General features: G+C 44.3%; 1 protein-coding gene across 1 annotated transcript; it reads left to right on the top strand.

Annotated features, from left to right (window-relative positions):
* Positions 1 to 301: 301 nt before the first annotated feature.
* GUCY2F (guanylate cyclase 2F, retinal) lies at positions 302 to 22,877 on the top strand (the record flags this gene model as incomplete). Its single annotated transcript, XM_009575186.1, has 14 exons — positions 302 to 1,040; positions 2,764 to 3,065; positions 4,608 to 4,962; positions 9,416 to 9,500; positions 12,688 to 12,784; positions 13,581 to 13,715; positions 14,569 to 14,649; positions 15,634 to 15,810; positions 16,750 to 16,906; positions 18,272 to 18,421; positions 20,553 to 20,701; positions 21,946 to 22,109; positions 22,387 to 22,579; positions 22,703 to 22,877. Coding segments are annotated over exons 1-14 (2,959 nt in total), but the record flags the coding sequence as incomplete, so codon positions are not given.
* Positions 22,878 to 26,693: the final 3,816 nt, after the last annotated feature.

The following is a 26,693-nucleotide window of genomic DNA, read 5'->3' as shown; positions in this document are numbered from 1 at the left end:
AGCATTTTAAAATGTTTATTTAAGTGTGCATTTAAGGGCTATGGTATGTCTGACTGACACTTGTCTGCGTGGTGCAATGGCTTGTGTGGTGCATGTCCACGTGTCTGTGCAGGGGTTTGGTACCTCATAGACTTGCACCTTGAGAACTGTTGTGTAATTTGGGCTGACTCAGCTGTATCTACATGCGCCGAACAAATACGTATACACGAAGGCAAATGTAATCTACTTTTCTTCCAGCAGCTGGTGATGCACTGCCTGGCTTCCTGAAGAACTCGGCGCAGATCTACCCACCTATAAAACAATGTCATTTCTCCTACTGCGTCCTAACAGCTTGTTCTGGGTGCTGTCAAGGCACATTAGATTGCATCAGTTCAGCACTGGAAATTCATTCAAGACATTTTTCCAGGCTCTCTGGTGGCTGCTATTGGGAATAATCCTACTTTGCTCTCCAGGACATTGTTCTGTTTTTAAAATTGGACTGCTTGGACCCTGGAACTGTGACCCCTTCTTTTCCAAAGCCTTTCCCCACGTGGCTGCCAGGTTAGCAGTGGGACGAATAAGCCAAGATCCTTCACTAGATCTTGGCCACAGGCTGGATTATGTGGTCCTGCAAGAAGAATGTGAGACATCAAGAGCTCTGGTTAGATTCACTGACTTTGGAAAGCTTTCCTCAGCTTTCATAGGCCCTCTGAACCCTGGCTTCTGTGAGGTGGCTACACTTTTAGGGGAAAACTGGAATAAAGCCATCTTCTCATGGACGTGCATCAATTATAAACTGGATTCCACCATCCACCACCCTACATTTGCAAGGACCCTGCCCTCTCCAACCCGAGTTTTGTTTACAATAATGAAATATTTTAACTGGGCTCATGTTGGCATCATTGCTTCTAATGAGGATATTTGGATGGACACAGCCAACAAGTTAGCGAGTGCACTCAGGAACCAGGGGCTTCCTGTAGGCATTGTTACATCCATGCGTAAAGGAGAAAAAGGCATTGAAGACACTTGGAATGAGATTAAAGAAGTTGACGGCATTAGAAGTAAGTGCTTTGAGTCTCGTTCCTTTTTTTTTTAATTTATTTTCTCCAGGGTAGGACTGCATTGTTATCCAATGGGCATAGCTTAGAGAATGAATTTTTGAAGTAATTTAAGTCAAGCAGAATTTTATCTCTGACCCTAATGGAGCCAGGGCTTCACATAAAAGAATGCTGGGCATTTTGTATGTGATGGAGATAGGGCACAATAGTCTTCTACAACATGAAAGATTGGGTCCAGCTTGTCTGAAAAGATAATGTTTAGTAGACGGGTGTCTGTGCTTGACCCTGTTAAGTGTAAAGAGGGGTTTATAGGAAGGTTTTATATTTATGGTGTTTTGGATTATGGATTATCAAAAATCTCATGCTTTGATGCTGTGTCCTTGCTACCTGGATTCAATGAAGGTATCAGAAGTGAAATCCAGTGTTATACACCACATACTAAAGCAGTGGAAGGGCCCTTGTTGCTGTACAGCATGTAGTAAAGAATGATCTTTTTTCTCTTGAGAAAATGTGGAGAAAGAGTCATGTTTTTCTGGTTCAGAGCCTTGTTATGAAGTCTGTGATGGAGCTCTGATCCTGGATGTACACCTCTGCAGTCAGCACTGTGAATCCAGATGAGGATGCATTTAAATGAAGACTTTGACTTTTATACCAAAGACTAACAAGGGCAGCAAGATGTTTTCTAACTTGGAGTTTTATCAGTGCTCAATTCTATGCTTGAGATCAAATCCACCTTGGGTGGGTTCATCTCATCACCAACACAGCTCTCCATGTGAGTTAGAGATGATGGGCTCCTTTCATAACCAATGGAGAGAACCAGTCCCTCTTCAAACATGATTCATCTGACCAGCTTAAGCTCTCTGCTATAGCATGGGATGAATCACCCGCACAAGAAATACCCGTTTCTTTCCTGTAATTCAGCAACCTGAAAATGCTCTTGTTCACTTCAGCTTCTACTTTGCCGAGGATACTTTTTCTCCTAAGGAGAGACCACAGCTACTCTAGAGATCCTGCTCCCTCCTGGTTTAGTAGCAGGCAGGTCTCCTTGGCAACTTTCCTTCCCATCATTGCCCTACTTTGCTTCTCTCACTGACTGAGTTTTGAAATGCTGTCTTGGATGAAAGACCAGGAGTGCTTCCTTTCATGAAGGGCCAGTGAGCACTGTGGAAAGCCTGTTAAACAGATATACCTGTATTTCAGATCTCCCCACCGGGCATGGGGACATTGGCCCGATGGCATTTTGCAGGCAAAGACACAGGCATGGACCAGATGTTGCAACACAACACAGTGCCCAAGCTAAAATCTGTATTTATGGTGACAGGGTGAATGGGTGGAGCTTGGGCACTGCTAATGACCATGTGGTGTCTGTCAGGTCAGGGCACAAGAAGGGAAAGCTCATGTCTCTCAGTCAATGACAACAACGACCATGACTACCCATCATGTTAGCCCATCACGCACTTTTGTCAAAATTTCTCTCCACTCCTCCTGTATGGCTCCGGGAATGGGTAATGCTCACAGCCTCCTTTGCTAGATGTTGCAGACCTCCAGAAGTTGAACAAAACTGATGTAGCTCCCAATTTCCTCAGCACATAACTTTGGTGGGGGACCACTAGAGTCTGACCTGATAGAGCAGTTCAGTCAGCTCTTTTATTGGGGGAGAGGGAGCTATTTGGTGTTGAAAACTCCAGATGGATTAACAACATTGTCCGCAATCCTTGTGTTTCAGTTATACTCCTGTGCATGCATTCTGTGCTCATTGGAGGGGAGGAACAGGCCACCTTACTCAGAAAAGCTCTGGAAATGGGACTAGCAGATGGAAGATACGTCTTTGTTCCATACGACACTTTACTGTACAGTCTTCCTTACCAAAACAATTCATTCAACATCTTTGATAATGACAGCAAGCTCCAGGAAGCATATGATGCTGTGCTGACTATCACACTGGAGTCTGGAGAAAGAACTTTCTATGATGCATTCAGGGAAGCTAAAGAAAGTGGTGAAATAACCAGGGATTTGGAAGCCACCCAGGTAAATACTCTTTCTCTCAGGCTTTTCTGGGACCTGGTAATGGGAGACATGTCACAAGCAATAGTTATAGAGAAAACACAGGTGAGAGAGAATCCAGACTGTATGCTTTTATTTTGAGAAAAATACGGTGAAATTTGGATGTGGTCTGCATTTTTTTGGAAAGCATATTTCTCCTGAATGTCTGGCAATCTAACGCAGTTAGTTCAACTGCAGGACCATGCTGGGAATTCAAGAGAAAGGGGTTGTTTCTGAGGCTCTCAGATTTGGTTTGCTGCGTGCTAACTGCAGTAGGCCCAAGCTGCAGAGGTGTTTCCTAAGGTGGATAGAGTCCGTGGAGGTTTTAAGGCACCAGAATAAGATGTCCACATGCCTGAGGATTTGGGGGGATGCAACAGACAAACGAAATACCGGATGCTTCTAGAGGCAAATGCTTAGGGTCATCGTTGCCTCATTCTGTTCAGCACTGTAGTCAAAGTTATTTGTTGTCAGCACAATTGTCTAAATGTCACCAGCAGCCTATAAAAAAACAAGTCAGTTGTGACCTTGTAAACATTGCAAGAAGAATTGGGGAATCTGTCGTACTGGTGAAGAGATGCAGGATTCAGCTGAGCTGATCCTCAAAGCTCACTATGATCTTTCAAAAAATTATAAGTACTTTTAAGGCATGATTTATCAGATCTGCATGGATGTCTACTTTAGGAGATGAATCATGCCTTGAAAGCATTCATTTCTTTCCCTTCACTATAATGAGAGCCCAAGCTAGCTCTATTGAGTGTAGGGTTCTTCATTGTAGGTGTCTACATCTGGTCAACAAATCCCACCACAGATGTCAAATTCTGTGGCTCCCAACGGCACTCCTCATTTTAGCACGAGTGTATATGGCTATAATGTCTCTTCACCTACCAACTGTAAATGACCATGTGATTGCAAAAGTCACCGTGTGTGTTTTTAGGGGAGGGGAAATTTGTAGGTTCCTAAATCAGGTCTGGCACAGAAGGGAGCAATGCAAGGAGAAAAGGCTCTGGTACCCCAGAGAACGGGTTTGCTGTGGCTCTGCTTTGTGGTTTTTATGCCTTAGGAATAAACAATGCTCCAACAGAGAGAACCAATCCTTTGGGCATGATGTTTTTCCTACCTGGGTCGCCTGGGAGGCGGGCCTCTGGCTTTGATCTTCCATTTGTGGAAGATGTTTTAGTGCAGTGCTTTGAGGCAGGCTGTGATAAAATGCCAGCTGAACATCAGGCTCAGAGTCCTGGCTCTTCCCGTGATAAAGAATTTTACATGGTTTTAAAAATATTTTGAAATTGTATTTTGGGAAGCAACCATAAGAAAACACAGATATTCAAAGTCACACGTATATTGGGTCGATCCAGAGCTACTTTCAACCTAAGATCCTTCAGACCCATTACTCTGTGAGCCTTAATGCTCAGGTGTCTCAGTTCCTGAGTTTACAGTTTAGCCAGTGGGACATCTTTTGCCACAGATCTCAAACCAGAGGTTGACAGCAGTATATCCTGACCTCAATTTCTCCTGTATTTTTAGGTTTCTCCACTTTTTGGAACAATCTATGATGCCATGTACTTCATGGCAATGGCTATAGACAGTGCTCAGAGGAAAGGAGTCAGGATCTCAGGAGCTAACATAGCTGAGCACACAAAAAACTTCAGTTTCCCTGGATTTAGTCACCGGATAGAGACAGACAACTGTGGGAAGGGGCTGAGCAATTACGTGGTACTGGACACAAATGGTCGTGGGAACCAGCTCTTCCCAACCCACTTGCTGGAGATGTCTTCAGACTCCGTGAAGTCCCTAAGCTGGACCATCCACTTTCCCAGCGGAGCTCCACCCAAGCCAGACTCCAGCTGTTGGTTTGATCCAGATGTTCTCTGCACTGGAGGTAAGAAAGACAAAAAAACAGGGTCAAATGGCACTGGGTTCATGCTTCTTATTTATTCCATCTTTTCTCTTACTCCAAGGGAGGGCACCCCAAAGAGAAAACCCTAAACTCAAGAAATTCATATAAATATGACCAGTCATCATGCTGTTTGTAATGGGAGTCCTATACAGAGAACCCACTATTGATCCACAAGACTCTCTTATTTCTTATTAGGTCAATAAGGCTGTAGCCACTGTTGTGTACTGGAAAGAGTTTTCCAGGTCTAACAGTCAACATCTGCCTATTTTGATAGCAATCAATATATGGCAGAGACTCCAGCCAGCACCGTGTCCCTGCCCTTCTGAGGGACAGGGCACTAAGAGGATTTGCATTGAAGACAGCCTAAGAGAGCTGCACAACAGCAGATGCTCTCACCATCTCTCCTGGTTAACCCCAGCTTCTTTACCCAGTTAGCTATGCAGCTTTAAGGATCATCAGAGCTCACCTCGTCAAGAAAAGATGATAAGCATTACTCAAAATAATTTGAGTTACTGTAGACAACAGAGATGGTAATCGAAGACTTAGAGGCCGAGATATCTGTGCTGCTTCCTGGGTTTGCAAGACTGGGCACTGGTTTTACGTATTATTTTTAATTTGAGGCAACTGTGGTGCAGTTTTGAAGTCCACAGGGAACCCAAAATCTCAGGGTAGGATACTTAGCCTCCACTTGACATATTTACTTATAATACTAAGCATTTACTCCTACTGTGCCAGGATATGACTGAAACAGACAAAATTAACCACATCTACAGAATATTTCATTCAGCAGCTGAGAAAAATTCCCCTTGGCTCAACCATAGCTGGTTTAAATCAGTGTCGTTCCATGGAAATTGGAGATATACTGATCTTACAGCAGCTGACAAGCTATAGAAGAGGCAAATATAATGCTACCATATATCTAACTTTGCACTGCTACTAGGAACGGCGTAGCAATTTAACATCCCATTGCAGTCTATGGAAAAATCCCACTGATTTTTAGAGAGATCAGATTTTATGTTCACACCTTTACAAAAGAATAAAGCTCTAGGCATTTGTCAGTGAGGCGATAATTTATTATTGTTACTAATGTTTCAGAGACAGAACTTTATGACTAGAATTAAATCCAGGCCTCAGTCTGGCTTTTGTACGGAGTTGGGGTTGGAGGGGGGTTGGATGTGAAGCTGCCAGGCTGCTGTGGTTCCTGACCCAGATCCACCAGGATTGGGGCTGAGCAGGTGCTACCAGTACACGTGTGCACACACACACACACAGAGTGCAGATACAGCCAGTCACCGGCGGACTAACATTTCCAGGAGAGCAATGCATTTACAGGCACCACTACCCACAACCAGCATTGCCGAAACATGGACAACACAAACGGCCTGATCCAGCCGTTACGCACCAGCTAATCAGGCTCCAAGCTTGCTAGCACATGTCACAACCCCAGCCCCTGCACACACACAAATGCATCCTTTGGTAGGTGGTCCAGACCTGTAATTCCCCCATAACCAGCTCTCAAACCCCCTGGTCTCTGCAGGAGCCGGTCTCCAGATTTGTGGTGTATCATGGGTTGCAGGCTCCAGGACCTCTTATCTTACTCCTTGGTTAAGCTGACTTGAAGTCTGCAAATGTCACACACAGGCAGAATAAAGAGCACCCTCATCCAGGAAAAAAATCAGGAAGAGGGGTTAAGAAGAAGGTAGGACAGATTGTGATGATCAGATGCAGGGTTTGGCTGGAAAAATGCACCAGATGCTTATGTGTGACCAGTATCCCACGCTTGAGCCTCCCCAGCTCATCCCCATCCCTCTCTTTCCCCATTTTTTTTTCCCTTCCTCTAAACATCCCATAAGAAGTTTCATATACTCCCATAGTCCCCTTAAAGTGTCCCCTAATGAGTTTAACACAATCCCACAAGTCCCCTCAAGTATGCCGTAAGTTTGCTCTTTCCCATGAGCCCATGATAACCTTGCTTTCACTTTTGATTAGTTATAAAGTTCTGGTTGAGCTTCCTCAAGGCTTTGCATCATTCCTGCAATGGCCCATGCATCAGTGACATGAGTGCTCTGGTCTTTGATACTGCTTTCGCTATCTGCTATTCCTTAGGGTTTGTTTATCTGGGTGTTTATTTTTTACTTCTCTTGTCCTTTTACTGTCTCTTGTTCACCCCAGTGAATTTTGTGCTCCAACCAGCTCTTGCTTTCAGCTTATCAGATGCTGCTTCAGTGAAAGAAATTGGATTTGGATGTTTTCCAGCTGTGAAAGAGTCCTCATGTCATGATGTGTAACTGTGCCCTAGTTCAAGCAAAGGGCATGATCAGGGAGAGACCCTTTGCTAGTCCTTGGTTTTCTGCACTGCCTTTCAAGTACCACGTTGCCTTAGACGTCCTTTAAAGTATGGTCAAGCACTTTTGGGTTATAAAATGCAGTGGTAATAAGCAAAAGAAGTTCTCTGAGGCTCTTTCTCAAAGGAGATCTGTTCAGACAGCAGAGTCTCTGGGGGCTACCTGAGGAATCTTAGGAGACAGAGCCAGTGAAAAAACCCTGATTGAATACAGAGAAGACCATTAACAAACTCCACATTATTCCTACCACATTGTGGTCTGGGTTACAGATTCTTTCTGAAAATGTTAGAAGGCCATGCACAGATGTGAGATGGGACTTTCATACCCCTACACTTCATCACTGGTTTGTCCAGGATGCATTTGCTTGTTTGTCCAGCAAGAAAACCAACCCATGCCCCTGGGACTGGGCTATTCAAAGCTCATTCTCCCTTTAATAACAAGTTTCCTAGCAGGCAACCACAGCTCGAGAGCACTAAGTCTCCTGTAAGTCTGCCTCTAAGCTGATCCAGTCCCTCCTTTTCCATGGATTTAGTATTGTGCAAGACCTTTACGGGGTGTGTTCTGGCTTCACGCTCACCCCAGTCCTTCTGGAGGGGGGCACATCTTTGGCACTCCCTTTCCTAGGGATGAACACTGCGTCACCTGCCCTTACGGGCACCGCAACACTCTGACTTTGTCTATGCATGAAGAACAAACCCTGGCCTCCAGGCCAGCTTGGTGTGGTCTTGCTCATTCCTGTATTCAAGGTGATCACCTCCTGGAGAAAGCTGGCTGTGTCTCCACTGCACTTTGGTGGAGTGAAACCTTGATCTACATCCACATTGTCTGTCAGGTGGAGAAATGGGTGTGAAGTATCCACTCTATTGTGCCCAGATTTCTTCTCAGATGGAGGTGTACAGGGCTAGTTCCAGGCTGGAGCATGAAAGCAGTGTGACTTCTTATACAGAATCATAGTACCACAGAATCACAGAACAGTTTAGGTTGGAAGGAACCTTTAAAGGTCATCAAGTCCAATCTCCCTGCCATGGTCAGGGACAACTTGCAGTAGATCAGGTTGCTCAAAGCCCTGTCCAACCTGACTTTGAATGTTTCCAGGGATGGGGCATCTACCACCTCTCTGGGCAACTTGTTCCAGTGTATGTGTGAGGACAAGCATGGAGTGGGGCCCTGGTCTGAAGCAGAAAGCAAGTCCAAACCCAGCAGGCAAATTTCAGCTAAAATGCTCTGTCTGTTCCTGAAAACAACGTTAATTTTCAAAAATTCCTGCAACTTTCACTGGGAAGCTCTAGGTCTCAGAGCTTGCAAAAAGGCCTGTGATTTAGGTGCAAGAGTGACTTAGAGTCATGAACCTTCTATCAACTCAAATTTCTCCATGCTTGTTTGTGTTTAAGGATCTCTGAACACAGACAGAATAAAATAGAAATAAACAGGAGACAGAAGAGACAGACAGCAAACACTTCCCACTGGAATTTAGCTCATCCACTCATGTCAGCTTTCCTTAGCTCTCCAGCAAAGACACTCATGAGCAAAGCATGTGTCTCCAGTACTTTCTGTTGATGGGCCCGTTGAGGAAGACATCAGCCTTCTCCTCCTTCTCTTCTGCTCTTTTCAGCGTTAGAAATCCGTAGCAGGGAGTGAAAAATCCCAGATGGGCTGGTGACTCACACTGGCCGTCAGTTTGGTACCACATGATGAAGATTTTTCAGCATTTCAGTTCCTGGAGAGAAGAGGGTCAAATGTTCAAAAGTTATGAACTTTGCAGAAGCTGCCTCTAAAACTTAATACTTCCCTGTGAGTCCAGTCTTTATTTACTTGAAGAAAAAATATTTTTTCACTGATCCAGGGCTCTAGGTCTGGTGTAGAAAAAAAGTGCATGGAAATAAATAATTAAAGTAGTTGCAGTCTCGTGTAAATAAAGTCAGTAAGTATTTGTGTATTCACAAATTAACATTGCATAAAAACTGTCTTCTAGCATTCTCCTGGCTGAATATTTGAATTTGTAGTCTAATGGTCTGACTGATATTTCCAATATTATTGCCTAAGTCAAAGGGATTTTCTAATTCACTGATTCTTTTCCCCTTTTTGCACAGGGATTGAGCCTACAGTCATGATTTTGGGAGTAATGCTGCTATTTGCCCTGGTGCTTTGTGCTGGGGGCCTGGCTTCCCTCATCAGGTGAGAATTGCAGGACATATTTGATTTGGTGCCACTTTTAGCTTCCGTGGGAGCCTTGCACTTTAGCCAGCAGTTTAGACCATGTGAACACATAGCAGGTTTGATTGTGGTCTTTGCTCTCCAGCCACGTATCTCTTCATTTTATTAAGAGATAGTGGCTTGAGCACTGAGGGCATTGGTTCTGCGGTCTCAGGAGCAGCCATTTTACCCTTAATCCAGTCCAGGTTTGGAAGAACATTGAGGCCTGTTGCTGGACGGATTAGCTGGATGGTATCTCTGAAGCATTAGGAAGGTGCCTATCACTTTGGAAGTGCAAAGTATGCCATACAAACCAAAGACAAGAATCTGCTTTGAGAACGTCGGGGTGGAGATCGAGTTGGCTGCCATGTTAAATGTCTTTATCTTACTCTAGATCATTCTTGTCTGGATTTCTGTCCCTAACATATTCATGTTTCCTATGAAGCACCTACACTGACCCTCTTTACTTTCTCCATGTACTAAAGAGAGAGAGAATATCTCTCAGAGGGTTCAGAGCAATTAATTAGGATACCTCTTTATTACCAAGCTGATTCACTCCCTGTTTTGAACTGGAACTCTGGTCATTCACATTGCATATATGTTGGTCTGGGCATGGGATGGTTGGAGCAAACGAAGTAGTCTGCTGGAGGAGGTACAGTTTCCAACAACTGCATAGGTCACACTTGTGTCCCGACTCTATATCCAAGGTGGACATGAGCCAGCATGGACTGGTTGCTATGGGTTGCTCTTTGGCAAGGACACTATGGCCATAACCAATCTGCTTCAATCTGGCCCCTGGAGTAATCTGTCTCTCATTATTGATGTCTACGTGGTGCGTGACTGAAATTAGAGTGAAATTAGAGTGAAATTAGAAGGCATATTTACTCAGCAACAATGAGTTCAGCAGAGCAGGGTTCCTGGATTGTCCCATCCAGCTTTACCTCTCAAATCATCCCAAAACATGTTTTCTCTCCACTCCTGAATCATCCCTCCAAACCCAGATGATATAAGGCCACCCAGCAAACAACACCCCAAACAGCTCCCCTGCTTATAGCACACAGCTGCTTCTGATATCTTATAATTGCAGGCACTGAGGAGGTTGCCTCCATCCACCCGCATTTTAAATACCTGCTCTATTCCTTGGCCACCAACCTCTACGATTACGTAAATAAAAGACAATCTTTCTGCCTACTCTACTTGTAAGCTGTTCCATAAGTACCAGACTGTGCTTGGGAAGCCTCAGTCACGAGTAAAGATGTATGGCCATCTGGAAGGGAAGGAAAAAAAGTCTAGCATGACTCAGACAATGATTTATGTTAGGGAAAGGCATGTCTGGAACTAAATTTAAACCACAGCATGGTCTGAGTTCAAACATGGGAGCTCTGGTCTTGGCTCTGCCAAGGATCTGCTACATGACCTTAAATGAGTCACTCCACTCTCTGTGCTTTGCTTTCGGCAGAGGGGTGCTTTCCTCCATGCTTGGGGGAGAGGATGTGATTAACCAAGCAAGGTTTTCAGGTGGACAGGTGAAAGGTACATAAGTGATGAGGTTGTTGTATGAAGATGAGTTGGGTGGCTTGGGACGAAGTGAAAGGTTATAAAAAATCATCCCAGGTGATGCCTGTGTTTACGTGGCCAAGGCTCCCTCTGAACTCCAAAAAGCTGTCTGTGCTCATCTAAAATGCGCAGAGTGGTACATGTAGTGGCAAAGTGAATTGTGGTGATGTTTGGATATTTTGTGAAATGGATTCCTATTGCCCACCTCATGAGGAAAAGTCTTAGGTGTGTGCAGATCAGACATCTGCTGTAGTGTAAACAAAGTTGCTTAAACAAAAAAAAGTGACATTGAGGGCAATGCGGAGCTTTTCTTTCCCTTCTCCGTTCCTGCTTGATGAGTTTTTGACTGCCTAATAGATGTAGTGTGCTTTGTGCTCAGTGTTAGACTTTGACGTCCATTGAAATAGTGGGTTCAAAATGGTGGGGTGTGACTTCTGCTTCTTCCCTGAGTCCCGAAAATGGCCATGTGTGGGTATTAGTGTCAGATGAATCTCAGCTAAAAACTAACAATGAAACTCTGGAATGTTTCGTATTGATTTGCACGAAATGGATGTAAGCCTGTTTGAACTGTGCCATGAACATGTAGTCCTTGACAGTGCACCATTTCTTGTTGTGGTCTCTTCTACCTTGCAAATTCAGGAGAAGCTGGGCAAGTATCAGGATGCAGTCAAGCAACAGATAGTGTCTTTGCAGGTCTGACGACTATACTGAATTTTCTCTCTTGCCTGCGGCTATTCTGCAAATCTGGTAGCCTATCAAAGGGTGCAGAGAGTCATCCCTTGGAAAATGGGCAGCAGCATCCTGTGGAGATGCCAGAAGCACATTTGTCCTGTGTTACACAGTGTGTGGTAGACATCCCATCTGGCTCAGGTCCTGGAAGAAGTAGATCTGAATCAGCACAGTCGTCTTCTTGATCTAATTACTCCTGAACAAGAGAAACAGCACTGGTTCAGCAATAGTGCTTCCAAGACCTCCATGCTGCATTGCACTACGCCATGCACGCCAAACTACTCATCCCCTGTAGCTTTTCCCTCTGTATGAGCTTGCATTACAAGGGGGTATCTTGCTGTGTGCTTCATACTGCACCATGCGACAATATAGAGATTCAGCTAGCACATTTTGATGGTAACTTGTGTCCAGGCAGCTTTTACAAATTACCCGTGGTTCAGTTTCAGCCCTCGAGAAAGGCTGATGTGCCTGAGAGCTGTTTGCTCACCAGCCAGATTGGCTGGTCTAATAAAACTTGTTATTCTCTCGTAATGGAGAATGATTTCAGATATGAAAAATAAAACCAAGCAAAACAAAGTATGCATTACATACACATCCGATTCATATTTGTAACCAGATTGACTCAAGATGTCTATTTGTGATGAGACCCTTTGAGATTACAGCTTTTGTAGTCTGTGAATTGTATAACCCTTGACTAAAGGGATTTCAGTCCAAGTCAGGGCATCATGATTTGTCTACTTCTTTCACCCATGTCCATCCCCACTGCCACACCGCATGCTGCATTTTCCTAATACTGCTGGGAAGCCAGATGTGGGGGACTCAAAGGTGATGTAAACTGCTTACCTACCTAAAAATGATAACCGTGACTCTCCAAATCTCTCAGGCATAGTATCTTGAACAGCCAGCTATTCAGGGGACCTAACAAGATAATACTGACCTTGGATGACCTCGTCTTCATCAACCCAGAGCTACATAAAAAGGTAAGTCCTTCCACTCGTGAAAGTAATCTGGTGGGACACTCAAAGACAGGTTTGCTGTGTGGTATTTTCATACCCATGAAGCTCTGGGAAGGTCATTAACTTCTCCATGTCTCATTTTCCCCTGCATATCAGAAAATTTCCCATATGTTGAGGGTTTTTGAGTCTCAGATTAGATGCACATGCAAGTGTCAGAGCTGTTAGGATGATGTAAAACAGTACCCTTGGTTGTGTTCATTCTAACAGCCAGGGCTTATTCTTTGTTCTTGAGGTTGGGTGGCGTAGCATAGTTCATGTCCATATAGCTAAACCATCTTACCCTCTAAAATAAGGTGTCTGCATTCAAACTACCTATTGGAAACTATTCCTGGCCTGTGCTGGCTCCTACCCAGAGCTGGAGATCTCCTGGGGGAGTGTTATTTGCCATAGGCCAGAGCCATGCCCAGGACCATGCCAACGACATGGACTGCTGTGGAGCAATCCCTTTGCCTAGGTCACTGGCACAGATAGAAGCTTCTCACCGATGGCAGAGGAGACGCTTCCCCGTGCCTTGCTCAGAGAGATACCTGGTGTCTCCCCTGAGCCACGGCATTTCCATCACCTAAAGTCCTGCTGTAGGGTTTCGAGGCAGGGTCAAGCTTATGAGCCTTTTAGAGGTATTCAGAGAGGTGAAACGGGAAGTTTGGGAAGTTTGGGAGGTTGCTAGCATGGGTAAAATGTATAGCCCGAGGCAGAGCTGGAGTGAAGGTTTACATCCAAAGGTGGTAACTACCTTCCGCCTGCTTTCCTTGCCTTCCAGAGGCTGACCTTGGACAGTCTGACTGATGCAAACAGTGTAGCAGCCGATGGCAGAAGCCTGAAATCTGTAACCCGCTCCTCTTCCTTGAAAAGTGCAGCTGCCACCCACGAAACCTCCAATGTGGCTTTGTGTGAGGTAGGTAGGGACCTCGTGCAGCCTCCTCCCACCGCTTCGGTTCATTGAGCTGGTCAAGTGGAGAAAGTTTTGGGCTGCAGTACAGTAGATCCCTGGATACGAATACTGCTGACGGACCCTGAGGGTAAAAATAAATTACTCCCAAGCAGGGACTTACCAGTGTTTAAGGTGACTCTACCCCAACCCTCACCCTGACACTTAGAGTCATGTGGATTGGTGGTATTCGACACCCCTATGTAGTGTTGCCGTCTCTGGTCCCTGTTAGAGATGTCACCACCTAAAGGCACTGAGAAGAACCTGTCTTATCAGACAGGGCTTTTAGGTGGTGACATCTCTAATAAGGACCTTTCTTACTAGACAGGATCCAAATACACAGAATAAAGGCTATCAAATTGCCCTTTGTGCTAATAGGACCTTATGGAGTTTAAGCAGAGGCAATGGCCAAGAAAACTCACCCCATCCATAGTTCTTTCCTAAAAATACAGCTTTTGGAAAAAATGGCATGGCAATTTTTCCTGAAAAGGAGCAAAATAAACTGGATCATTAATGCCAGAGAAAAGCTTTGGGCAGAGTTACTTTCCTTTTTAATAAATTCATCATTGTTTATCAGATACTAATACACCTTCCAGGTATGAAGTTCTGATCCAGGTGAAGGTCCTGCCTCACCCCATTTTTTTGAGGGTTTCCTGAGTATATTTTTATTCGGGTGCAATATAGAAAGAACCTACTGCCAAGAACATTGAAAATCCCCAATCACCTTTAAAGTCAAGGATCTGGATTTCAGACCTAGGTCCCAATGTTAGCTGTTGCTCAGAGACTTGCTCTATCATTCACCCACCTGTATTGTGGACAGGGAGACTGGGTGTGGCTGAAAAAATTTGAGACGGGAGCAGTTCACAATCTGCGGCAAAGCTCCACCAGCATCTTGAGGAAGGTAGGAACAGGGGATGGGCATGTGGAGGGAAGGTTGCTCCGGGGACCTTTTTGACTGCAGGGTATTTTTATTCTCCTTGTTTATCCATTGAATCACACATCATGGCTGACAATGAGTCTTGCCCGGTGAAATCTGGTGGAACGGACCATGTACGATTAGATCTGACAAGCTTGCAAAACCCCACCCTGGACCTGACACTTCAAAGCTGGTGCAATGCTAAATGTACAATGAGTCCTCTAAGTAGCCTTGTCTACGAAGGCAGAGTGGTTTGGAGGAAATCATCCCTGCCTGTGTCAGGGCAGGATGATGCCCTGGTAGCTATTTTCATGTGTTATTTGTTGACTGCTTAACAGTGTGGCACAGACACGCTTGCGCATTTCTCTGGGATTTGCTTTGTGTCTCCAGCTAAGACGCCTGTTAGAAGTTTTCTTTTAGTCTTCAATTTTATTATTATTACTAAATGACAAGCAAACACATTTCTTTTCCAAATTCAAGGCCATTAGTTGTTGGCAGCTACTGCTAACATAGGAGTGGCATTTTTACGCATATAACTATATCAAATTTACCAGGCCATGTCTCCAAAGGCACCACTGATGGATGACTTTGGATCCTCCAGGCATGGTATGGCTTTCCAGATCAGACCAGAGCTGGAGCAAGACTCCAGACGCTGAACTCAATTTACTCCAGCAAAGCCATTTTGTCCTAGTGAAAGATCCAGTCCAGCTTGTCTAAAGAAAAACAAATTTCTGTTCAGTTTGCTTTTCCTATCTTGCTTTCTTTGTCTTAATGGATAGCCTAAGAAAAGCAAAGCTTAAAAAGAGTGTAGGATAGCTGAAAGTAATTAGCAAAGAGGTTTGCTTCCCCATCCTTGCGTGAAAGACTGTTTGGGAGTACAGGAATGGTAAGGACATCTAATGATATAAAGAAGCTGCTGAGCAGATGTCTGGCTGACTTGGTCTCTTGTGATTCACTGTCTTGTTTCAGATGAAAGATCTGCGTCATGAAAATGTGAATCTGTTCCTGGGCTTTTTCTCTGACTGTGGCATCTTTGCCATAGTGACAGAGTACTGCTCCCGAGGAAGCCTGGAGGACTTGCTGAGAAATGAAGATATGAAACTGGATTGGATGTTCAAGTCCTCTCTCGTGATGGATCTAATTAAAGTAAATCCATTGCTCCTGCTAAGGCATGACCTGCATGTGACTTTTATATTGACAAGGCTATTTCATCCAGGACTTTGGAATTTTTATACTAGGGAATTTTATAGTAATGCAGGGAAAACCAATGTGAATGTAATTATACTGGTACACAGGGTCTTTAATGGAGAACTCTTATTCCTGTTTTGCTACCATCTGAGAGAAGCACTGTCCGGGGTAATAGCACTACATCCACGCAGCAGGATGAGAGGTTAAAAGTACACATCAGGCTGGAACTCATCACCCAGAACAATGAATTTGGTGACAAATTCCTACTTTCCAAAGGCCCTTTCTTGTCATAAATCAGAAATGCAGCCAGCATAGAACCAAACTGTAGACATCCCATGTCACAGGATGGCTACACGTATGGTCACTTTAGAAGAGTGTTCACGCACTTCCAATAATGTCCCATGTATTTTCATCCCCTAATGGTGAACTACCAATCTGGGACAGGTGGTCTACAGAGGGTAGACTGCCAGAACCATTCTTACAGCCCATGATCCACCTTCTGAACCTCCTTGAAGGAGCTGCGTGAGGGCATCCAGCTCTTAATGGTTTTCCCTTGACCTAACCGTTGGGTACCACTTGTGCCCACCTTCTTAACCTTGTCTAAAAGTACAACTTGCGAGTGCAATGAGTCCTAGGGCTACAGAGGGAGGCATCTGACTGTTCCTAAAGCTGTCAGTCCTTTCCAGTATTACTTTAGGGTGCAGCTAACCTAATTCTTGTTCCTAATCCATTTCTGAACTTTTCCCATAGTTTCTTGGGTTGATCAGGACTGCATTTGACATAGAGTCAACGCTGTATCTGATGCCATCTAAGGTGACAATTTGGCTTGGTGTCTCTGAATGCTGATGGGTAATACAGTTCTTAAGGAAGAGCCTCAATCTTTTCTGTGTTTCATAGGGAATTAGGTATTTGCATCACCGAGATTTTGCCCATGGACGTCTCAAGTCTCGTAACTGTGTTGTGGATGGCCGGTTTGTGCTGAAGATCACCGACTATGGTTATAACGAGCTCTTAGAAGCACAGAAATGCTCATATATTCAGCCACCCCCAGAAGGTGCGTGCCATAAGGAAATTTTTTTTTTAAATATTTGTCCATTAATTTTACAGATGCTTGTCCTAATGCAATTGCAGGCCAGTGGCCACATAAGGATTCATGCGCTCAATCTCACGACATCTAGCTACCTGTATCCAATGCATTGTTACAGAAAGGATAAGCAAAGTTTTTTCAGACTTTCTGAAAGTGAAGTGAATGGCAGAGTGTCATGGTAAGAAAAGAGATTTTCTTGTAAGCAGTGACAGAACTTAGGCTTGTCGTAGTTGGAGAAAGATTTAAGTGCCCCTGAAATCTGATCAGTCCTGAATTTCTGTGACCGGTGGAATTGGCTTCACATCCTTAGCCCCAGCCCCATATTTGAAGTTTTAGGTTAACCCAAATGCAAAGAGCCTTGTTTTGTAAAACTAAGCCATCTGAAAGACAAGATGATACAGGTCTCTCTGAAATCGCTCCTCTACTTGCCAATTACCAGAGGCTGCCACATGACATTCCCACCACTTAGGGAGAGCATCTCATGGGACCAGGTTTGGAGACTTTGACAGGATTTCTTTCACCTGGCCATTGCCTTGGGGTTCCTCTGGTATCCCAGTTTATTCTTGAAACCTGGTTGCAAGTAGTATATACTGCTTTGATCCCTCTGTCACAGGATTTGGTTCCTACAAATTTCCAGTGTCTCAGACAGGGCAGTTGCCAGAAGACCTTCTTCTCCTCCTTTACAAAAGTTATATATATTGCAGTAGCTGAAATGTTCCTTATTCCCGTTCCTCAGAATGCACTGTTACCAGGGTAACAGTATCCCTGTCTGAAGAAGATTCATTTCTTGATGAGGCTGGTATGTTTTACAACTGTGTCTTTCATCACTTGAACTATCGGATTATAAAGACTGATCGTACTTCAAACTGCCACAAACTGCTTTTACAGAAACTATTTTCATCTAAGAAGAACTACAGAATATATTTTATTAACTGTTGCTTTGTAAAAGAGCAACAGCAGTAACAAGAAATCCAGGCTTCAGCACCGACATTTTGTCTGAGTGATATTTTCAAACAAAAAAAGGTGTTAACACTTTTGGCAGTGGTGAGAAGACTTCTTATGTAGATGTTCAAAGCTGGTGTTTTAGCACGTAAATGGTTGGTATAGCAAACTTTTTTTAAAAGGTAGAGTGAAATTTGGAAAATTCAAATTTGTTGTGAGGATGGAATTTTAATATTTCTAACACATCACAAGAAATAAAAGACTTGATCCAGTAAATAATGAAGTATGTTCCAACCTTTCCTCAAATGACTGAAATGAAGTGTTCATTTAAGCACTTAATTTGCGATAGTGAGCTCGAGTGTAAGAACTATGATCTCTTGATTTTTTTAGAATTGCTCTGGACAGCTCCTGAGTTACTGAGGGACCCAGATATGCGCAGAAAAGGCACGTTCAAAGGGGACATTTACAGCTTTGCAATCATCCTGCAAGAAGTGGTTGTTCGGGGTCCACCATACTGCATGTCAGAACTCTCAGCTGAAGGTAGGCAACTATTTCAGTAATTTTTTAAGGCTTTACACAGGGTGCTCAAAAAACGTCTGACCAAGCCCCTTGGGTAAAACATTAGTATGGAAATAATCTCATGACCTTTCTCAGCAACAAAAGGCTGTTTTCAACAAAACATCCATAATGAACATCAAAATGTGTATTTCTGATTTCAGCTGTGGGGCTATCAATGGGGTTGGGGCTCTGGGTACCCCCCAAGATGCTTCAGAGCTGGCCAGCCGTCGGACCCCTGCAGCACCTCCAGTTCTCTGTCAAAACTTGGACTTTTCATCATGGTGTGGGGTGAAAACTGATGGCAGAATTTTCCATACCTTGAAAACTCCTTTGTTTCCCACTCATCGGCCCTTTTTTGTATGGCCTGGAGGTTGAGGTTTTTGAACTGGACCCCTTGCTAGCATCCTGTTCTGTCCATCTGCCCATCTATTTTTCCTTAATTACTTCCCCTTTAAAGAGATTCTTTCTTCAGCAGAGATCAAAGTGATACATCATGACCCCGCTGACATATATAAAGTGACTTGTATCAGAAACAGCAAATAGGTGAACTCCTTAGGAACTGCTCATGGTGCAACCCTCATTAGTTTAAACCGTGTTGTCCATACACAGGTAGGGCGAACACACTGCAGTCAGGGTCAGGTCACAAGCACTTGAACAGGGAGGGGGTGAGAACAATGGAAAAAAGAGCTGATGTCAGTGAAAGCCCGTTCTCAACTCCTTTTAAACTGGACAGTCACAAAGCAGGGTATAGCCATTCAGTATCTGCTTGTTCAGCACCTGGAAAAATGAGGCCCTGACCTTGCTGCGCCCCAAGCTGCTGCGACAATGCAATGACAACGATGATTATGATGTAACCCGCTCTGTAATTCAGAGCTGGACCTATGATGTAGCCTATGATGTAATTAGCAGATGTCCCCCCACTTAGTCCCCATGGGGAACCTCCAGCAAATGTTGCACGTAGTGCACTTCAGTTTCCTGACCTGATAAAACGATGAATTTCTACTCATCGAATCCTAATCCTCAAGGAGCTTTCACTCATGGCATGAACTTTAAAACAGTCTGGGGAAGGCATTTCCCCTTGGCTGCCCCTGGAAATATTTGGGCTAGGTGCTTTGTTTAGTTCATTTGGTGGAGGCTGGTGGGAATGAGCCAAAGAGCTTTAAAGTAAACTATCAACACTGAAAAGCTTTGGGTACTCACAGTAACTCCACTCCACTTCCACTCACAGCTGTGGAAATGCAGGGCTCCTGCCAGAAAGAGGGTGGTTTTCTCTCCATTTGACTGCTCTGCACTACACAAAGTGAAACCTTCAAATACAATCACTTTGGGGTTTTTTTTTAAGCAGGAAGATATAGTTCTACCTTACAAAAAAAAAATTTCCTCCAGGATATTCTTACTAAGAAATACCTAATTGAAATCAGGGTTGGGTTCAGACAACACACTCCCCTGTCCGTGCTTCAGCTGTCAACGAAACCTGCAGCTCCGCTCCTTCACTATAGTGCTGTTTTAGCTAAAAACTGCAGATTCAAGGACTCGCTTCTCAGGATCTGAAAGCCCAAGCCCAGTTCCCTATTAGTCTTATTTCACCTCTGGATAGGGAATGATTTCCCAGACATTGTTTTGAACCCAGACTCTCCCCCTTAAAATACTTTCCGCTGTCTCCATTCCAATCAACCTCCTACATACTGGTTCCCAGTTAACGATGAAGCGTCAGAGGCTGGTATCCTTCCTGTCTGGGCTCAGCCATAACCCTCCGCTCCCTTAGAGGACTGCAGATCCTAATGGAGAGGCAATTTCATCAAATACGAGCCTGCAGGCTCACACATCCATCTGTCACACAACCTTCCCCCATCCAGCCACTGTGTTGCTCATGACCTGGTTCTCCATGGACAAGAAGGCAGATGAATCTCTTATCTTTTAAATCCTCCAAGAGACTCCTGGCAGAGGAAAGCAGAAACCCCCAGCTTCGTTTGACACAGCCATTGGGTAGTGAGGAATAACGGTGATGGCTCAAGGAGCGAGCAAGGGACAGGTGAAAAGGTCCATGTCCTTTGCCCCTACCAAGACCCTCCATCTCACAACGTGCTTCCCATTCTTCTCTTTGTTGTCACAGAAATTATAAAGAAAGTGAAGAAGCCCCCTCCCCTGTGCCGCCCAAACATAGCCCCTGAGTTGGCCCCCCTGGAGTGCATCCAGGTAATGAAGCAATGCTGGGGTGAAGCCCCCGAACGACGTCCAACATTTGAGGAGGTATTTCATAAGGTCGGTGAACAGAGCAGCAGGTGCAAACCTTTGTACTTGGCAGGAAAGTGTGGGTTTTTTCTTTAAGTGAGCCCTTAAATAATGATTGAAGAAGTCCCAGAGCTCTAGTCTTGCCTTGGCTATTGGGTTATTTTATGGTTTGTGGTGTCTGGCATACACCTTGTCCTGAACTTGGGGTGCCATGGCACCACCATGTGGGGTGTGAAGCAGGCTGGACATGGGCTTGGTGTCTTCACATTCGCAGTATACCTGCAGGGATGGTCTCATGGAGATCAAAGATCTGTAAATTATGATAGCACCTTCAGATCAATGTTTTCTGATCTTCTAAAGTATTTAAAAGATGATTAATTTAAAAGGAAAATTCACCAAAGGCTGTTAAACACAAAGATACAATGTTTGGCGTAGGAGATCTCTGAACTGTAGGTGGGTGGAGGCTGGGAGCATATCCCAGGAAAATATGACTGTACCTGAGCCCTGTTTGAACAGCTTTCCCAGACATCTGTTACTGGCCAGTCTCATGGACAGGTACTGGCAAAACAAACCCCTGGTCTGATCCAGCAGTACTGTCCCGATGTTCTTATAAGGTTAAACTAGGTAAACCAATATCCATAATTTTTACCTTTCGGTTCTATGAAACAGTGAATAATTGTACACCCATGTGACTCCACTGTTGAGTCTAAAGCAGCTTCTGAAGCCACAGATTATCCAAATGGTCCAGAGGCTCAGCTTCAGGTCAAGAGGAGAAAGCACAACCCAATGAGGAGCTGGGGATGGGAGATACCAGTGTACATACGTGCCAGTGTGCAAAGGTGGATTTAAGACCAGTAATACGTAAGCAGGTTGTAAGTGTTGCTAATGCCCTGAAATTTGCACCTTTGAATGCAAAGGGCTGCAAGTTACCCTAAAGGTTAATCATGGGATAAATGAGGGTGCAAATTTGCAGCACTATAGGACTCCAAAACAACTCACATTCATGTTGCATCTCATGGAAAGTGGTGTTTCATTTAACCCTCACTGAAAGTTCATAGAAGAGCAACATGCTCCTGGGCAGCTTTCATAGTTACCGATGCAAATTCACCCTCTAGTTTTCCTTTTTCCATTATTGTTGACCTCTCGCCCCTGACGAAGCCAGTCTTCAGCATTGTCCCTTTAAAATTAGTGTTTGCTTTTTGTTTCTTTCCAAACTTAGAGTGCTGCAATGATGTAATGAGATGGAGAAATAACTCTCCAGTTTGATTTTCTAGTTCAAAACCATCAACAAAGGGAAAAAGACCAATATCATTGACTCAATGCTCAGGATGCTTGAGCAGTATTCGAGCAACCTGGAAGATTTAATCAGGGAGCGGACCGAAGAGCTAGAGGTTGAAAAACAGAAGACAGAAAAACTACTGTCACAAATGCTCCCCCCGTAAGTACTGGTACTTTAGACGGTAAAAAAAACCCCATAGCTAGACTGGACAAAAGAGTTCCCCAGAAGTGAGCAAGATTGCAGAGCTGACCTCCAATTTTGGCAAGCACCTTCCAATCAAAGTAAGAAACTTTAATCAATGCTTGTTACAGCCATATAGAACCTTCTATTTAGTGGAAAATCTTTTGAGCACAGTAGGACAAGAGTGTCTGAGCTCTTGGGCATGTACTACAAAAGGGTTTATGCCCTGTCATCTTTGCTTGCATTGTTATTTCAGATCAGTGGCAGAAGCCCTCAAGACTGGTGGCACTGTGGAGCCGGAGTATTTTGACCAGGTGACCATCTACTTCAGTGACATCGTGGGCTTCACAACCATTTCAGCCCTCAGTGAACCCATTGAAGTAGTTGACCTTCTGAATGACCTTTACACGCTGTTTGATGCTGTTCTTGGAAACCATGATGTTTACAAGGTGAGGAGTACCTGGGCATGAGGATCAAACTCTGGGTCAAACACGTTTGTAGTTTAACTCTACGTCTCTTTTCCGTCTTTTTCTTTTCTTTTTTTTTTTTTTTAATGTAATGGTATTTGCTAGGTGGAGACAATTGGTGATGCCTACATGGTTGCCTCAGGGCTCCCAAAACGGAACGGAAACAAGCATGCAGCTGAGATAGCCAACATGTCTCTGGACATCCTCAGCTCGGTGGGAACATTCAAAATGAGACACATGCCAGACATCCCCCTCAGGATACGAATCGGGCTGCACACAGGTAGGCAGCGGCACTCGCCTGCGCCTGAACATCAAAGAACTCCTTTGCAATTGTATTTCAAGCTGTGAATGCTTTCTCCCTGACTGCCCCAAAACAAGCACCCTTAGAAGAAGCTTTAAAATCTTCCATAGCAACAAGGGCATTCAAATGGAAACACAAACCCCAAGGAGGAAAATGGCTCAGTATCATTTGGGGGAGAAATTATGTATTCTGTCGCAGTCAGGAATTACATCAGACACGTTAGTCACAAGGGTTTCGTAGTAAGGGTGGCTCTTTGATGTGCCATAGGATCTTCACCGGTGTGATATGGAGACATCCAGTGATGTCGTCGTAACTCTGTTCTGAAGTGAAACAGCACAGAAAAACAGTCATCTAGAGAGAAAGAATGAAAAGATGAAAAAAAAAGGTTGGGGAGATTTATTGCAGGTAGGACATAACTGGAAGAATATGTGATACAGCTATTTATAAAGTTATGTTATAAAGAAAGTACATTATCTCTAACGTAGAAGTCATAATCTATTCAACTAACAGAAAAGTGGCTTGTTTAAAAAGAACAGAGGAAGCTCTTTTTTTTATACAAAGTGTAATTAAACTCCAAAACAAAACAAAAAAACCCGGTGGGACTGCAGTCATATAAGCGAAAGTATGACTGAGATTTTAAACGGAGGAAAAGACATCTGCTGTTATCATAAAATCAATATTTTTAGAAGAGATATGAACCTTCATAATTTTATACCATAGTCATCCATTAATAAATTTTTCCCAGCTGTTCATCACCAGACTTCTTGCATCTTCCTCTAAAGTACCAGGTACTGCCCACTGAAGTAGCAGAACAATGCCAAACAATGAATAAGATTGTCTGGGAGTCTGACCCAGTATTACAGGGGTTTTTTCCTTCTGCCTGTCTGATAATGCCCACATTTTTGCAGCTTTGGCATGTAAGCGTTTTACAGAAATCGATATCCCGGTCCCTGTTGTACACATTGGGAAACAAGAGCAGAGAAAAAGAAGTATCTCACCCAGAATATCCCAAGAACAGAGCTGTGACTTGTGCAGAGCTAAAATCAATATTTTCTATCTCCTAGGCCATATAAGTTCTTCTTTTGGGGTTATCTCTGAAACCTCATCTCCCTACAGTTTTCTTTGCAGTTCAGGGGTCTTAGCTGGCCCTTCACAGAAGTGTTAAGGAATGATTGCAGGAGCACTGTGGGTTTTATAATCTGGCAGAAATTAGTTGAGACTATGGCCCCAGCTTCTCTTGCCCAGAGCAGGAGTCTCTGGAGCACCAGCAGCACATTTTCAACACGGAAAGAGAGGAATTCAGTGTGCAACATCTGCTGCTGCCTGTTGACAGCAGCTCTGCAACGCATCTCCCATGCACCCAGCCAAAAATCTCTCCCTAGGTGATGTGTACGGGGGGTAGTTACGTTTTTTCTTGTTTTTATGAACTCTGGGTATCTGGAAAGCGGTGTTGCTATGAGCTGTTGTGTAGGGTGTGAGAGGGAGAGGGGGAGGAATTGGTGTTTTCTTTCTAAAGAAGCAGAAGCCAGATCTTGTTTTGCACAGATCTGGCAATGTCATACTGTCATGGGAGCGGCGAGAAATGCACGCTCCAAAGCAAACCAGCTCTCCGAGCCACCGAGCTGACAGCAGAGTTTGATTAACCCTGGACCCCATTTCTCCTGGGGAAAGAAGCATGAAGAGGGAATCACCAGCATCACGAAAGCATTGAGGAAGCTCCTGGGGGAGACGAGGGCTTGGCAAAGACTTTCACTGTCCTGGAAAGGAGGGAGAACGGGTGTGACCACCAGTTTTGCAGGCCAACTGCTCTCTGGAAACTGGTGCCAAGAAGAGCTCGTGATCCCCTCTCTGAAAAAGCAGTAAATGCCATTTGGGCATGGGCTGCCTGTGTCCCTCCAACCCCAACAGAGAGCTGCACCTCTGGGAACTTCTGCTGGCCCATGCCCATGGTCCGCTTGTGGCAATGCATGGGTAAGGCGAAGAGGACAAGACGACCTGTGTTCGGTCTGCAGTTTCTCCCCTGCTTTAAATGCACCCTGGAGTCTTGGCTCTCCTCTCTTGACTTGACTGCATGTCTAGAAAAACCCAGCTGACTCAGCTGTTTCCATGCCGTCCATGTCTGGGCTGGAGCTGGACAGTCGGGGAGAGCAGTGGTGAGAAGACAAGCTTTTCCACGGAGGCTGAAGAGGATCTGTTTATCGGTCAGGCTCTCTGGCAGGCAGCCCCGCACTTCAATCGAGCTTATTAACCTCCGCGGCACCACTGATGGTTGTTGCAGAGCCGAAGCCAACACGGCTCATTAACTGACCCTGCAAGCCCTGGCAAAGAGCCATTTCAAAACAAACCGGCGAACGTGTATAATTAAACAACTAGGCCATAACGTTCTCATCACAGGGTATCTGGTTTCCTCTGAAACTTGTTACTGTGGGGGATTTATTGCTGGAAGTTTTTGTTAACTCTTTGCTGAAGCTGTCTGTACAAGGGGGAACACACACAGGCAGCAAAGGCAGTGAGTGAATTAACTCTTGGATGCTTTCAACATGGAGAAGTCCTTTGGGCATGCTTACATGTAGGGTTGGCTTTGAACTAATAACATTCTGCAACAGGAGGACAGGCTTAAAAGCAGTACTCTAGAAAGAGAGTACCTTGCCCTAAAAATCTTGCCTATCTTAGGTTGTGAGCTTTGCAGAAGTGGTTGGATGATTGCACTGACTGAATAGGAAACGTAAATTTAGGCATCCACGTGGAGGTGTTTCCAGGAGTGTTAGGGAGCCTGCACTCATTTTGTGGTCGGTGGAGATCTGGTGGACACGTAACTGGACCCTGAAGACCCTGCGGGAGCGGAAAGGCTCTCATGGCTCAGTTGACTGCATTGACTTCGCCTTCACGAATTACAGTAGGAGATCAGGTGCCTATATTTGTGCTTCTTAAAATGGAATCAAATCCTCCTCAGTGAGGGCTGTTTTTTGATAAGAACCACTTTTTTGTGTCCTTGCAACACCTATTACGGAAGGAGTTTTGATCCTTACTGAGATTTCTGAGTGCCGCTGTCATCTCATCACCACAAGATGAAGAGAGGTGATGCTATGTGAGTTAGTGTTTTCTCAGGGAAAGCTCTTGTTGAAGCATGAATTAAAAAGTCTCCAACAAGCCCCTTTTTTATGCATATGTCATGTCAGTGTGCACACATTAAGGACCAGTTAGGTAAGCGTTAGGTCCTTGACCCAGTAGTATCAACAGTGCCTTTACAGTTATGCTATAGAAGTGCCTATAGACTAGACCCTGAAAAAACTTCCTCTAGTGGGTATAGGTTCTCTCCTGAAGAGCTTGAACCAAATTAGTGAGTACTGATAAGGATGGGAATTTAAATTAGAAGAGATTCTGATGAGCAGTGTCTTATCCAAGGTTGCACAGCACATTGGCAATAAAAAAAAAAACCAACATTAAATCAGGTTGTCCTGATCTCCAGCAGTTCCTGCATGCTGTGTTTGATCCAGACATGCTGTTTAAGTCCTTGTAACATTTTTGGTATGAACCGTTCTTCCTCTCTTTTTTTTTAATCTTTAAGCAAGCAATGCTTCATCAGGCAGGAGTTAAAATCTGTCTTACCTCTCAGTTTGCATCCTCTGTAAATCATATTAAAATCCTGTTATTTTGACTCTGCAGCAATAACTTTTCAGAGGTCACAGCAAGAGGGGTTCTTGCGAAGTTCCCCGTAGCTTTCAGCTATGGAGTTTCATTGTCCTTAGGATGTATCTGAAAACTATATTAAGAATCAGTTTTTTTAACAAAGAA

Source organism: Fulmarus glacialis, unplaced genomic scaffold, assembly GCF_000690835.1.
Source record: "Fulmarus glacialis isolate BGI_N327 unplaced genomic scaffold, ASM69083v1 scaffold12223, whole genome shotgun sequence".
NCBI classification, from domain to species: Eukaryota; Metazoa; Chordata; class Aves; order Procellariiformes; family Procellariidae; genus Fulmarus; species Fulmarus glacialis.
This window is presented reverse-complemented; position numbering and strand designations above follow the sequence as displayed.